This window comes from Parasteatoda tepidariorum, chromosome 5 (assembly GCF_982258835.1).
Source record: "Parasteatoda tepidariorum strain Cologne lab strain chromosome 5, Ptep-v5.0, whole genome shotgun sequence".
NCBI classification, from domain to species: Eukaryota; Metazoa; Arthropoda; class Arachnida; order Araneae; family Theridiidae; genus Parasteatoda; species Parasteatoda tepidariorum.
Genome location: NC_141759.1, coordinates 29003603 through 29018961, shown reverse-complemented (window position 1 = coordinate 29018961; position 15359 = coordinate 29003603). Strand labels below are relative to the sequence as shown.

At 31.0% G+C, this 15359-nt stretch overlaps 1 protein-coding gene across 2 annotated transcripts in view; it reads left to right on the top strand.

The window, feature by feature from the left end:
• LOC107437726 (fasciclin-1) overlaps positions 1-15359 on the top strand; it is a 496587-nt gene that overhangs the window by 462355 nt on the left and 18873 nt on the right. For both annotated transcript variants that reach the window (XM_043039552.3, XM_071184976.2), the window contains exons 8-10: positions 3606-3762; positions 8063-8195; positions 12928-13075. In XM_043039552.3, the coding sequence (XP_042895486.1) occupies positions 3606-3762; positions 8063-8195; positions 12928-13075 (438 nt within the window). The remainder of the gene's footprint in view (positions 1-3605; positions 3763-8062; positions 8196-12927; positions 13076-15359) is intronic.

The following is a 15359-nucleotide window of genomic DNA, read 5'->3' as shown; positions in this document are numbered from 1 at the left end:
CTTTCTCTCAACCATGTCATCTACACAGAACACCTTTGCCCTCAACCAATGTTTTACAATGAACTGCTCACCAAGAAAAAAGGGAATTAATACTGTGGTAAACGAACTGAGAAAAAACGGAAAAAGAAACAGATCATCTCCCGGGAAAACCGGAGACGAATTTCATGGCTTGTCAGTAAAAAAATGACAGTGGCCAACGTTTTTTAGACATACATGTGAAACTTAGTTTGACATGGTAAAAAACAATGCTTAAATTTATTGAAGAGCCTTTGATTCACTAAACTGAAACATAAATGTGAATTTTGAAACCAATTCTCCATAATTTTAGAAATGTGCGGCAGAATTAATGAAGTTTTCAGTTATTTCAAATTTCTCGTAATAAATGTTTTAAGAAACTTTCTCAATCAGAAAGGAAATCCAATCGGTTACAATTCGCTATTTCTCTAATTTATTTTCCATCGTAAATTATTCTCAGAATTTGCGCACTTGAGTGCTTATTTAAGCTATAGCATTTTCTTCCAATAGCTACTTTTCGAATTTTAATTATTACTTCAATGTTAAGTTATATCTCAAGCTCCGATCAGAACGAAGCGCTATTTAAACTTTCCAAATGTACTCGGTTATTTAATTTATTTTTCTTTGAGCTCTGGAATTAATTAACCACTCATTCGGACCAAAGAACACTAAATGAAAATTGTGTTACATTTCTGTGCCGCAACAGCGGAAAAGGGAAATCGCGAACTCATCAAGGCATGCATCGCATTTTATTCTTTGAAACGAACCGTTGCCATTCCAGTTAGACTAAAAGCCACTTGGGATTGAAATCGTTTGCTGACGATGAACGAATCCAAATTCTAGGCTTTCGCGGGATATCGAATATCACTTTCTATGCGTAATTTCTATGTCTTTGTGAGCAGTTAAGTATGAAAAGGAAAATTTGCTTTCGTGTCGTTTAAAAGACTTGTTCTTCTCTGAGGATTAAGGAAGCGGAAATTCGAAGTCAAAAGCAATTCTGTCGGAAAAGAACTATTTCGTCGTTCGAATAATTGAACTGAATATTTTTACTACATTATGAATTAGAAATGAATTTATTTTGCATAGGATAGATGTTTTAATTCGATAGCTTTAAACTATAGGAGTATTACTGAAAACTCTAATATATCCTTTTCTTTTTTTTAACTTCCCGTTTTTGAATTAAAGATTAAAGAGATACTCTAATTAGATTTCATAAGACAAGATCTGATCGTGTAGATAGAGTTCTTCACGGCTGTTTTTTAAAAAATTTTTGATTACGCGGAGAATTTTAAAAAGTAAGATAAAACTAAACGATTTTTGACTGATATACGGCATTTGGCATTAAAACGTTTTTTATGACAATAGTATTTATACTTTCTGAACTTATGCCTAAATGTTTTACTAGAAACAATGTGATAAAGTTTGCGAAACTCATCTCAAGTTGAACTGCACGAATTCGACAAGTTGAATTCGAAAGTTTCTCATTTGTTTCAATGTTAAAACTGTTTTTCTTAAAATTAAAATACAGACACATTTTCGAAGGAATATTTTAAACTGGAAATAAACTTTTTATCCTCTTCAAATGGAAGCCTAAAGTAATAATTATTTTGTCTTCAACTTTAACTTTATTTTAAACAATCATAGTTGCTTATTATTATACATTTTTGCTCACAATTTTTAAGCAATATCCGTTTTAACATTGCCTGGCTTATGTTTTTAAGAACCGATTACACACAACTGAAGCATCATCGACGTCAGTTTATTAAAAAAAAGTATTTTTTGTTACAATACCTAAAATTTGTTGAACTTTCAAATATTTAAAATGCGTAAACGGGCATTCTATATAGAGTGACTTTGCAGGTAAGTGATATTTTCAGGGATATTTATTAATCAAGGAAAATAACATTACGCGGTTACATCTACCCAGTATATTAAATGTAACAGAATTGTTTTTGCTTTCACTTCAATCTTAACACATCTAATCCGAATTAATTTTAAGTATGCTTTCATGATGTTTATTTCAAATTAGATAGGGGTACATAAAATAAGGCAAAGAATTGTTAGCCCCGTCGTCTAATAAATCTATTATAAAATAATTCGAATACCACTTTTTTTTCCTTCTCACTCTAATTATATCTACTCCAAAAATTTGACTTGACTGGTTCATCCACTGAGCTCTTCAAATGAGTTTCAAGTTTAATAAACATACTTTTTCCTTCTTTACTGTCCTTAAAGTTGCTTTGAAGTTCTCAAGTTTGAAATTCTATGCGCCTTTTGTGATCTGATTTTAAATTTATTCTAAGTTTCGCTCTTCAACATTCTGTCACCCTATGATACTTTTCAAAATGGTGCTCAAACACTGGTCTTGAGCCGTGATGGCTCAGGGGATTGAGCATTCGCCTTCCAATGCGGTGAACCGGGTTCGAATCCCAACGACGATTGGTCGATACGAATTCCGCATCCGACTTGCACCAACCCACAGTGCTAACGTAAAATATCCTCAGTAGTAGACGAATCATGGGTCAGAGTCCCCTCTTCGTCCTAACCACGGGTGGCTCTCGTAGTTTTCCTCTCCATGTAACGCAACTGCTGGTTAGTTCCTTCAAAGAGTCCTCCACGAATTCAAATTTCTCCTTATACTTGATCCAGGAGCTCCCTTGTCTTCTGGATTGAGTTCAAAATTACAAGGCTATGGAGCATTAGTAGTCGTAAACCCAAAATATTGGGTCAGCTGTTCAACGACGGTGATGAAACACTGTTCTTATGCAAACCTTCCATCACTCGCATTACCACCAGTGCACAAGTTATAAACCCATTTTTTGCGTTCCCTGCCTTTGATCCAATGTATGTATGCAATAGTCCTTTACGTATGCAAGGTGTCCGAAGAGAATTGAAATGGCCTGATATTTTGAAAAAATACTCATTGCTACATAAATATAGAAATGCACAGGTCAAAATTTTCAAATGAGATATTCTATAATGCTAAACTTGACCTCCAACCTCACTCCGAAAAGAAAGGGGAGGCATCTTCAGAATCCTATGAAGGAATTTCCATTTTTTTTTTTTTTTTTTTCACAAATTTAACAGAAAATTTTAATTTGTCTCACAGATTTTCCATTTTTATTTTACTTTTGCTGCACCATCCATAAATCAGCATTAAAAGTATATAGATAAAGTTTGTGTACTTTTTTTTACAGAAAAGAAAGGCACAGAAAAATAATATATCAATTCAACTAAAGGGTTTTTCTCTTTTTATTTTACGATTGCTGCATTACATATGAACCAAAATACAAATGCCTCTAGGTCAAATTTTACCAATTTTTCAAATCAGCAGCAAAGAGATTAATATTGCAAAGCTTTTCCCGCACAATAATCAGAGGATGAAATTGGGAATCGAGTTTCATGTACTGCATTTCTTTTAAAAATATTTCTCCAGATATTTAACTATTTCTATACTTTCCTGGCACGCTGTATATTATTATTGTATTTAGCAAAGTATTGCATTTTTAAAAAATAGTAATAACTAATATTAATTTTTTCGATTATTATTCATTATTTGCTATACAATAATTATTTATTTTTATTTGCAGGGAATTTCTAAATATTATTGAATACGCTAAAAAGTTTAAAAACCTTGTAGATAGTTCTTTTGAGAAGACATTGTTCGCTCCTTCTAATGAAGCAATTTGCCAAATACCAAAGGATGTTCTAGAAGTCCTTAAAATGAACGAAACAGCTCTCCTGAATGTGAGTATTTGCACCGATTAAAAGCGCATTGAATAATTCCTCTTGCCATCAGGCTAATCGTTTAAGATTTTCATGGTTTTCCTCTCCATGTAGAACAAATGTGTATTAATTCCATTAAAAATTTCTCCATGAACTCAAAATTCTCCCAATTCTTAATCCAGGAGGATCCCTTGTCTTCTGAATTTAATTCAATGAATCATGTTATTGACAAATAGACCATAATAATTGCTCTCCATATAAAGCAAATGCGTGTTAGTTCCTTCAGAAATTTCACCACGAAGGCAAAATTCTCCCAATTATTGATCCAGGAATTCCCTTGCTTTCTGGAAAATCCTTGAGAATCCTCTCCACGAATTTCCTTGTCTCTTGTCTTGTTCAAAATTACAAAGTTACGGAGTTGAACAGTGATAGTTCTAAACTTAGAATTAAGTTGGTTGTTCAGCACCGGTTATAAAATAAAATTACTTATAGAATTTTACTAAATATTATGTCAAAGCTAGCACGATGTTTATAATTCAATAAATCATGTTAGTGACAAGCAGGCCATGATAATTGCTCTCCATGTAAAGCAAATGCGTGTTAGTTCCTTCAGAAATTTCTCCACGAAGGCAAGATTTTCCCAATTCTTGATCCAGGAATTCCCTTGTTTTCTGGAAAATCCTTGGGAATCCTCTCCACGAATTTCCTTGTCTCTTGTCTTGTTCAAAATTACAAAGTTACGGAGTTGAACAGTGATAGTTTTCTAAACTTAGAATTAAGTTGGTTGTTCAGCACCGGTTATAAAATAAAATTACTTATAGAATTTTACTAAATATTATGTCAAAGCTAGCACGATGTTTATAATTCAATAAATCATGTTAGTGACAAATAGGCCATGATAATTGCTCTCCATATAAAGCAAATGCGCGTTAGTTCCTTCAGAAATTTCTCCACGAAGGCAAAATTTTCCCAATTCTTGATCCAGGAATTCCCTTGTTTTCTGGAAAATCCTTAGGAATCCTCTCCACGAATTTCCTTGTCTCTTGTCTTGTTCAAAATTACAAAGTTACGGAGTGGAACAGTGATAGTTCTAAACTTAGAATTAAGTTGGTTGTTCAGCACCGGTTATAAAATAAAATTACTTATAGAATTTTACTAAATATTATGTCAAAGCTCACAGGATGCTTATAATTCAATAAATCATGTTACTGACAAATAGGCCACGATAATTACAAATAGGTCATGCTAGTTACTAATATGTTATGTTTGTTACAAATATGTCATATTCGTTACAAATGTGACATATAATAAGTATGTCATGTTAGTTATAAATATATATTAGACGTTTTGGTTACAAAATAGATTTAACCCTCATTTTCACCAGCCTTTTTAATTTTTTGGTAAGCATATACTTACACTTCATCTGCTTAATGGGTAATTATTACCCGTCATTTTATTTACTATTGTTTATTTATTTGTTATATTAGCTTATTTATTATATTTATTTATTTACTTAATCTTATTTTTTTGCTTACTTTTAGCAAATCCAACTTCTTGACTTTATCTTTTTTAAATATTTAAATTTAAAATATTATTCATTAGTTTTTCCTTAGTTTAAGAAAGAATTTATTTTTCCTAAAAAAAAATGTTATCAAAATATTTGTATTTAATATCAATATGTTATTCGCCAAATAACTTAGGTATTGTTACTGTTTTTTTTATACTGTTTATTTTCATGCCCCTTAGGTTAACAATAATACATCCTTTCTCTGTAATAATTACGTCTGTTTTCAGTTATTCTCTCAATAGAAAAATGATGAATAAATATCTGCTTACTTAATAGTCCTAAACTTACAGTTAAGCAATGTTGATAAACTTATGCGAATTTGGTGTAATTCACATAACTGTAAGTTTGCGAAAGATTGATTTTTTCGGTAATGTGTTTTGCATTTTGTATTAAAGTTTTAGCGAAGTAATTGGGGTTAAACATGCTTAAAATTGTGGTTAAACATGCTTAAATGTTTTATAAACCAAGGATATTTACACTGAGCCACTATGTCTTAGTTGTTAAAGGCATTTAACTGTCATTGTAAAGGATAATGGTTTAATCCTCTTTATACTGCGTGTATAAAGAAATTTTACATTTAATTTAAATTCTAAAAAATAATTATTGTTCCAAATGGATTTGAAAATTCCAAAAACAAAACCAGAACACTATGAGAAATTAGCTGATTGATTGACAATTAAATTCTTGTTCTTAGACAAAATTTTTGACGATAAATATTTTACAATCATTCTATTAAGATTTCGTAATCTTAGATTTTCATAATATCTAATTTTTTTACAATTAATAAAATTTTTCTTAAGTCTGAAAAAATCGTAGAGTTACTTATTCATAAAAACAGTAAGCATTTTAATAACTCGTAATAAGACTTATGATATCAAAAATCCTAAAATAAACCTACATTGAAAAAGTTGCCCTGTGACGTTTTTGTTTTGTGAATTAAACATTATACATAGATTATCGGATTAGATCAGACGTTATACATAGATAAGGCACTGAGGTGTCATTTCAGATCGATGTTTACCAGCTTGCCTGGAAAGAAAAAGAGGCCTGTCCCGAATTGCCATAATCATGACGTTGGTCAAGCCTTGGCCTCTATAAAACAGGTTGTACCCACTCAGGTATAGTTTTCTGCTTTAAATTACGGTAAAATAACTGGCAACAGTCTGTCCATCTAAGTAATCACAAATGTTATGGAGCATTTTTTTACCATTATGGTTTTGAAACCGTTTACAACTGGCGTGGTTTAAAAACAGTAAATACGAAACTATACGGTTTTGTAACCATTTATAACTAGCATAGTTTCTAAACCATGAAAATAAAACTTAAACGTACATTGAAGCTCTATGGGTGCTTCGCAGGGCTCGAAAAACAGCCCGTCCGCCCGTCCTCGGCGGTCAAAAATTTCCCGCGGACAACGAATTTCTCGAATCAGACGTCCGCGCGGACGGCCATTTTCCCGTTAATGTTCGTGATACACTTTCAATTTTTGTTATCTTACAAAAGTCTAGTGCCTCACTTCTAAAATGACCCTCTAATCTAGAAATCCCGTACAGCAACATACTGCGTATGGTGGATTGATTGATGTTTTTTTCGTCTGGGAGTACTGCAGCAGTTGAAAGGGACTTTTCAGCAATAAACTTACAAAAAAACACATTACGTAAACGTTAAACGCTATTATGAACATCCACCTAAATGAAAAACGGCTTTCAGATTTCTGTGCAGAAACCTCTGTAAATCATAGGCTTGATTGTGAAACTGGCAGACGTCATATTTTATTCATTTAAAAAACGCAGTACCCTCGGATAAATTGACATTCCAGATAACTTGACCTTTGTCATTTAAATTATTTCATAAAAGAAATAAATTATTTCAGAAAAGAAATACTAGGTTTTACTATTAGTAACCTAGTATTTCTTTTATTACTGTATAATGTAATTCTAGTAGCTACTAATTCATTGTGTAATTTATATAAATGTTTGTAATAAATAAGAAAAAATAATATTTTTTTTTGTTTAGAAGCGACGGGTTAGTTTCAAAGGAGGACGGGTACATTGTTGGGAAAGCCGTCCTCGGGGACGGGTAAAATTTCTAAGTTTTTTCGAGCACTGGTGCTTCGCCATTTTTGCGTAAATAGTAGTTTTACATTATAATAGTCTAAGATCACCAATTAAAGGGTGCAGGAAGCAAGAAACTCTTCATGTATTGAATAAATTGAGGAAATATTATGGTATTAACGCTGGAATTCTACCCCCTGTTCAGCCGATTATAAGATTGACCGATTAGTCCTCACAGCTACAGTATGTACCCAGCTGCACGAAACAAAATGGCTTCATAAGATGGGCCTAGTTGGCGCAAATAGAATTCTGGTTGTTAATCCATATTACGTAAAAACAATCAATAAGCGTTTTTTCTTCTCAAACTTAACTGTTTTAATATCATTTTTATGGTCACTTAACTGCTTTGGTTGAATACAGTGAAAAAACAGTTAAATAAATTGATATTTAACCATTTTTACTTAGAAATTTCTGACAATGCATGTAGCTGCTTCGAAAATGCTTTTGCACAACCTTTCATATAGACGGTCTTTAATGCCTTTCTATTTCGGAAACATGCTAAAAATAATAAAACAAAGATAACTTAAGTTCGATTTTTTTTTCTTAAATTTTGATTTCGTGTGTATGATTTTGATAATCCTTTCTATTGAGAGTTTTTAAGTATTATTTATATGCAAAACTTATTATTCCTTTTTTTCAGCTTTTAAAATTACATTTAGTGAATCAAAGCATATCCAGTGATGATGTTTTAACAGGGCGACAGAAAGAGTTCCTGTCGAACGACAACAGAAACAGTCTCTATTTTCGTATCTTAGGAGATGAAAAAAATAAAAGTATTTCTATCTATTTTTATTGTTTGTTTACTTTTATTATGTATTTATTTTTATTATCTTTCTCTTTTTACATGTAATCTAATTTTTTCACTCAGCAAAACTGTTCCCAAAATATGATGTAAGCTAATTGAATTATCCAAATCGTTGTAATCAGTGCTAATTGGAAAAGTCTGCAATTACTTTCTTATCAATCTGACACTTTTTAAGCTTCTTAAAGTGAGCTCACGTGTATTAGGCTAACTAAAATGTATATTTCATTGCTCAATCTTCCTGCTTTATTCAGACAATTTACACTAAACCAAAAGTAACAGAGGTTTTTTTTTAAATAGCTATATTAGAGCCGTGATGGCTCAGGGAATAGAGCGTTCGCCTTCCAATGAGGTGAACCGGGTTCGAATCCCAACGACGGTTGGTCGATACGAATTCCGCATCCGGCTTGCACCAACCACAGTGGTGACGTGAAATAACCTCAGTTGTAGACGAATTATGGGTAAGAGTAATCTTGACTTCAGGCTAATTGGAGGGAGCTTTTCGTGGTTTTCCTCTCCATGTAACGTAAATGCTGATTAGTTCCCTCAAAATGTCCTCCTCGAAGGCAACTTTCTCCTGAAACTTAATCCAGCAGTTTCCCTTGTCTTCTGGATTGGGTTCAAAATTACAAGGCTACGGAGTTAAAAGATTGGTAGTCGAAAACACATAATTGGGTCTTATGTTCAACGACGGGAATAAAATAAAATAGATTATAATAAAACTTAGCTAAAAAGCTTCAACTAATCTTTTTATGTTATTCCTTTATCTAAATCTTATTTAATATTCAAAACTAAACGCTTTCTCACACTTAACTTCCTCTTTTATTTAGATCTCAAGTACATATGAATTAACATTTTATAGTTTTCCCTTTATTAGCCGTGTGAAACATATTTTCCCTCAACCTATTTAATAGACCAATTGTAATTACTTAGGCTTCCCTTTTTCCCTAAGGCAAAGCATTATTACGGGACTATTTTGCAATATTTTCCCTGATATCTATCTATCTATCTATATATATATATATATATATATATATATATATATATATATATATATATATATATATATATATATATATATATATATATATGTGTGTGTGTGTGTGTGTGTGTGTGTGTGTGTGTGTTACGGTGAAACACCGAAATTTCCGACCGACATCGACATTCACCGGTGAATGTCAATCACATAGTCGCTTTGGTGAATGTCCGAAATATTTGTTATACCCAATTTTATATTAATTTATTCGTTAATATTATTATATTTATTTGATATATTTATATTTATTCTATTTTTTAATACTTATTGACGATAGATTAGAAGAAACATCAGTGTTTGGAGTAACGGGAAAATATATACCGGGCAATGGCACTTAACCTTAAAAAACATCAGTGTAGGGTTAAAATATCGAATAAATGTAATTATATCCACGAATAAATTCATATCAAATAGAATGTAATAAATATTTCGGACATTCACCAAAGCATATCTGTGATTGTCGACATATACCGGTGAGGGTCCGAATGTACAAGAATGTAATGAAATATTCGATCTTTCACCGACGTATTTGGTGTTTGTCGACATTCACCGGTGAAAGTCAACAACCACCGATTTCGGTCTTTCGCCGTGACATATATATAATATATATATATATATATATATATATATATATATGTATATATATATATATATATATATATATATATTATATATATATATATATATATATATATATATATATATATATATATATATATATATATATATATATATATATATATATATATATATATATATATATATATATATATATATATATATATATATATATATATATATATATATATATATATATATATATATATATATATATATATATATATATATATATATATATAACAAATAGTAACAAAAAAGCCAACGCCACTTGTGTCCTAGTTATGTATCAGGGTCTTTCTGTAGGGAATTACTTACTTGTAAGATTTTCAACTACGCAACAGAAGGGGTGTCTTCATTGATTCGCTACATGGCGCCATATCTCATTAAAAAAATCTTTTCTGATAACTAATACTTCCAACATTGATTGTACATTAACTGTAATAGTATTCAATTGTAAATTGAATATTTATGAAACAGTGAAAATAAAAGAACACCTGCGGAAAATGGTTTTAAGAAGTAAAATGGCAGCATGGACTAGCATCAACATTAAAAATTTGATTTTGTATCAGCATGAAAAAAATAACAAAGATGATTATAAAAATATAAAAGAGAACATGGATTGGACTGATAAAATAAACATAAAACATAAAGCAAAGGCGAGAACATGAAATTGTGTAACCATAAGAACAATGCCAAATGTGTTCGCTGAAGATAATGTAACTGAAGGTAAAGACGCGTAATCTCAGTATAATGTTTCAACTTTTTTTTTTTTTTGCGTCTAGCGATAATTTTTAAAAGCTTTTCCGTCCTCTGGGTGTACTATAGTTTTTGGCAATAAACTTTATCACGTTATTTTCTTTTTGGAGTGATAGTAGTCATTGCTTATCCGAAAGCTTGACAGTAAATCAATATAAATAAGAAATAATAACCTCCCTTAAAGAATTCTCTCTGTGTTATTTCGTAATGTGTAACGGTCGTGGATGTATGAAATAGGTCCTGGCTGTAACAAGATGAAAACTGTTTTGAGATATTTCTGAAAAATATTTCTTAAAAATCATTTTTTTTCCTAATGAAGAAACATTACTTTGATGTTTTTTCAATGTTTATTTTTATGAAAATGATTTTCCTTGATTGAAGATTTTAAAAAAAAAAAAAATAGTGGATTACTTCAGAATGAATTGCACTTTTAACACTGAATTCTTTGTGAACATTTAAGAAACAAAAGCGACTTTAGGAATATTGTTCAAAGACAAAAACTTGCTGCAAATCTTTCAGATTTATGCATTTTTGTAATATACATACCAAGTATACAAAACCAATTAGTTAACCAAGTATACAAAAAAGATTTTTATCTTAGCTTATTGAATATAAAAAATATGTAAAAATTAATGGGCGTAAGAAATTAGGCAGCATAAATAATAATAGTAATCTCAAAAACATATTTTATTGAGTCCGTATCTGAAAACAAAATTCTCAAACTCATGTGAAAGCTCGAGCCGTTTCTATTAGTTCTGGCTGTGAATGAAACGCTATAATTTGAAAGATGTAATGCTATAATAAGCCAAGTGTAAGGCATTAGAGATAGGCAACTTTTAAATTAAGACAAAACATCGCTGTTTTCAAATCAGGTATTTCAAAGTTATATAATTTTGGTGTATCCGGCAGAGTTGGTAATTCAGCATTTTATAGAATGCTTAAATTCATTATATGGGAAGACCATAATACACATGTACAGGTTGTAACGATATGATTAATGTTTCACATATTGAATATTCCAAGGGTTCCGTACATTTTTGAACTTAAATTTACATTCTAAAATACCAATCGCAGGGCTTCCAGCTGCTACACTTTTTATAAAATATTTTATAAAGTGGTAGACAATTTAAAACTAAAACACTAAGGTTTTGAGAATTTTTGGTAATTTTGCCAACACTTTTAAAGAATAGCCATGAGAAAGCTGGAAGAAATGGCTTTTCATGTAAACTTTTGAATCATTTGCATGTAGTGGTGTGGAAAATAACTTTAAATCAAATTTACAAACCAAAGAATATTACATTAAAGCAAACTTAGCTAACACTATACGAAGTTTTTCCAAAAAGCGTAGAAAGTTGGCAACCCTGAAATCGGTCAACGAGCAACATTTATTTTTTCAATATGAATGTATAGTAGAAGCTTATATATAGAATTTTACTAAAAACCTAAACTTATTGTGGTCACACAACTTTGATGTCAACGGCTGGTTTCCCTTGGACTAGACATTCTGTACAATAACAAAATAATGTGTGTAGCAATTCTTTATATCATACATTGTGGAAAGAGCTTTCGTCAAATTCCATATAAAGTCTCGGTAAAATGCATAAAAATTCAAATATTTCACATTTTGCATAAAGACATCAAGCATTTCATGCAATGATTAGGCATTCTATACAATGTCTAGATATACATCAACGGTACATACGTTGATGAGCATCATTGACACCCATGCAATGTCAGTGGTATCAATGACATTAATACTTTACCCAAGAAAACAATGAAAAAACATTGAAAGATAAGTATGCAAATGTTAATTATTTACTTTTCAAATTTCAAAATTATTTATATATTTATATTTTTTAAATTATGCAGTGTAAAAAAAAGGAATTCTAAAAATTTAACAAAACTGTGTCAAAATAGCTCTGAAACAAATACAGCCGAATTTTAAAATACCATGTACTCTTTATTGAGTATAGTGAAATACTCAAAACTGCACATTCTCATTTTTGAGCAAAATACATAGCCTTTAAAATATCAATTCATTTTGAGTAATTTTTCTAAACAAGAGTGAGCGTAGTTTCAAAATGAATGCATGTTAGTTTGAGCATGGGCTATATTTGTTTCGGAGCTATTTTGACATGTTTTTACTCTCAATTTCGAGAAACCCTTTTTTTTCAGTGATTATACATGCAGCTCGTAGGATAATATTTCCTTAACATCATGTTACGTTACTAATAAACATGCGTGTAAGTTTTTTCTGTAACTGTAGTGAAGTGTTCGAAATATATTGCAGCACTTACAGTTGACGGTGGAGGTGTAAAAGCAGCTGCAATACAACCAGATATTGGTGCAACAGATGGAATGATTCACATCATAGATCGCTTTCTTGGAATGCCTTATCAGACAATGTATTTGAAGCTTCAGACAGATCCTGATATGAGGTACGTCCTTATCTATATTTCATACTAGCTGAATGCGTACATTCTTTGTACAGGTTGGAAAATAAGTAAATAATCATCAAGTTAGTATTGATCAACATTACGAAATCATGCACAGAATTAAAAGACATAGGCCGATTTGTTATAAGTAATTGCCCTCCCAGATCTCTTAACGAGATTAGATTAAGCAAGACATGTTATTAGACGTTTGTCCTCTAAAAATTAAATATTAACATTTAGCATAACGTCCATACAATACAGGTCGCTGATTATGCCACATTAGGTCGATTTTTTTTCCAATGGCTAATTAGTTAGAAGCCTAAAGAATTTTATAAATCATCCTATTATTCGATTTCTTTAAAGTTTAATGTAGGGGCCGGGATAGCCTGGTTGGTAGGGCACTGGGCCCATGTCCAATAAGTAGTGGGTTCGATGCCTGCCTGCCGAAGACTCCCCATGTAGTAAATGGTTGGAAACGAACAAGCAGATAATTTAGCTAAAGAGGCAATTAATACGGGTCAATTTTTTAAAATCAAAGTTCCACACTCATTTATTAAGTTTAAAGCTAAAACACAAATTAAAAAGGACTGGCAACACTACTGGCATCATCACAAACCGAAATCTGGAACATTAATCAGAGAAATTTTACCAGATGTCTCATTTAAACCTTTGGAATGGAATAGGCAGCTAATCCTCTTCTTTACAGAGCATGGCCCCTTTAAAGCATATCTAAAGCGATTCTGCGTGGCAACTGACAATATGTGTACCTGTGGAGGAGTAGGAACAGTGTGGCATTATGCAATAGAATGTCCGCTTACCACATCCTACCACTTTAAACAACCGAAGCTAGAATTCCTCATAGCCTGGAAGAGATCCATCTGTAAGAATCCAAAGTTGAAACAGAAGGCAACCAACCTCATTAATTTTCTAGAAAAATACGAGGAAATTCTGAAATAATTTTCATGAAAAAATGACAAAATTATGCAATATTGAGCAACAACCACAACTAAACTTGGCCAATTAGCTCTGGATACTTTTTAATCAAATGCCCTAACAAATATAATAATCGCTTCTTTTTTTTTCTTTTTTTTTTCATATTTCTTTTTATTTTCTTCTCTTTTTTGTTTCTATTTGCTATTTTTTCCTCTCTTTTTTCTATCTGTCTCGTCTTCCAACCTTAACCATTAACCGATAAATGCCCTTTTAGGGGCATAGGCGCGGGGTTAAATGTTGGTGTGTGTGTAGTAAATGGTGACTGATGCACGTTAAATCTGCCGGGGACGTGAAGTCTTCCAAGTTCCCATAACAAATCAATACCTCAATACCCTGACTAAACTACCAGGACTATATTTTCCTGATAGAGCTACACGTCGTACTGAAATAAACATACTAATTCGATGAAAAAAGGGACATGTTTATTTAGCAAAAGTAAGTTTACGTATCTAATTCTATTGTTAAATAAATTATTATCACTAATTAATTTCATTAATATATTTGATATTAGAACCATTATGATAGGTGATATATACTTAGTCTGTAAAAATCCAATTACTAGAAAAATTATTCGGAATAAAATCTTTTTTATTTTGAGCATTGTACCAATAAATTTTTGAAATTAGTTTGAGCTGGTTATAAAAATACCTGCCTTATACATAATTTGGAGTCATATTAGTTAGTTCAAATTTATTTTTGATTAATTAAAAGGAAGGTAAATCAAATAAAACATGTAATAAGTATGTATAGTATCCTGGTCACAGTTGGGACAATAAAATTTTGTCACTGCTCTTACTGTATCAATTAAATAATGAACAGGAAAAAAATAATTCTTATTTCTTGTATCACTTCTTATTTTAAAACTTCCCATTAAGAAAAATAAAACTTAATGCCACTTGCCACAAGAATTAATTTATAGGTTTGTACTTTTCTTCTTATTTCAAAACAATAAACCTGTAAACTTCAATAAAGTATTTAATATTAAAAAATTTAAGTCGCAATTAAAAATAAATATCTGTAAGCTGGGTTTAAGATAATTATTTTTCAAGGCATTATTTAAGCTTCTTAAATATTTCCCCGCATCTAGAGGAGGACTTTACCAATAATTAATTTATTAATAACACGAAATGGAGATTATTTTCATAGTAGAAAAAACGGTTCGAATTTAATTAGCTTAACAAATTACCACAGTTTTGAAGAAGGTAGTAGAAATTAATTTTTCATGCTAGAGTTTGTTTATAAAAAATTGCTAGAAATTAATTACTGACAACAGTAGTTGAAAAAAATTTTTGAT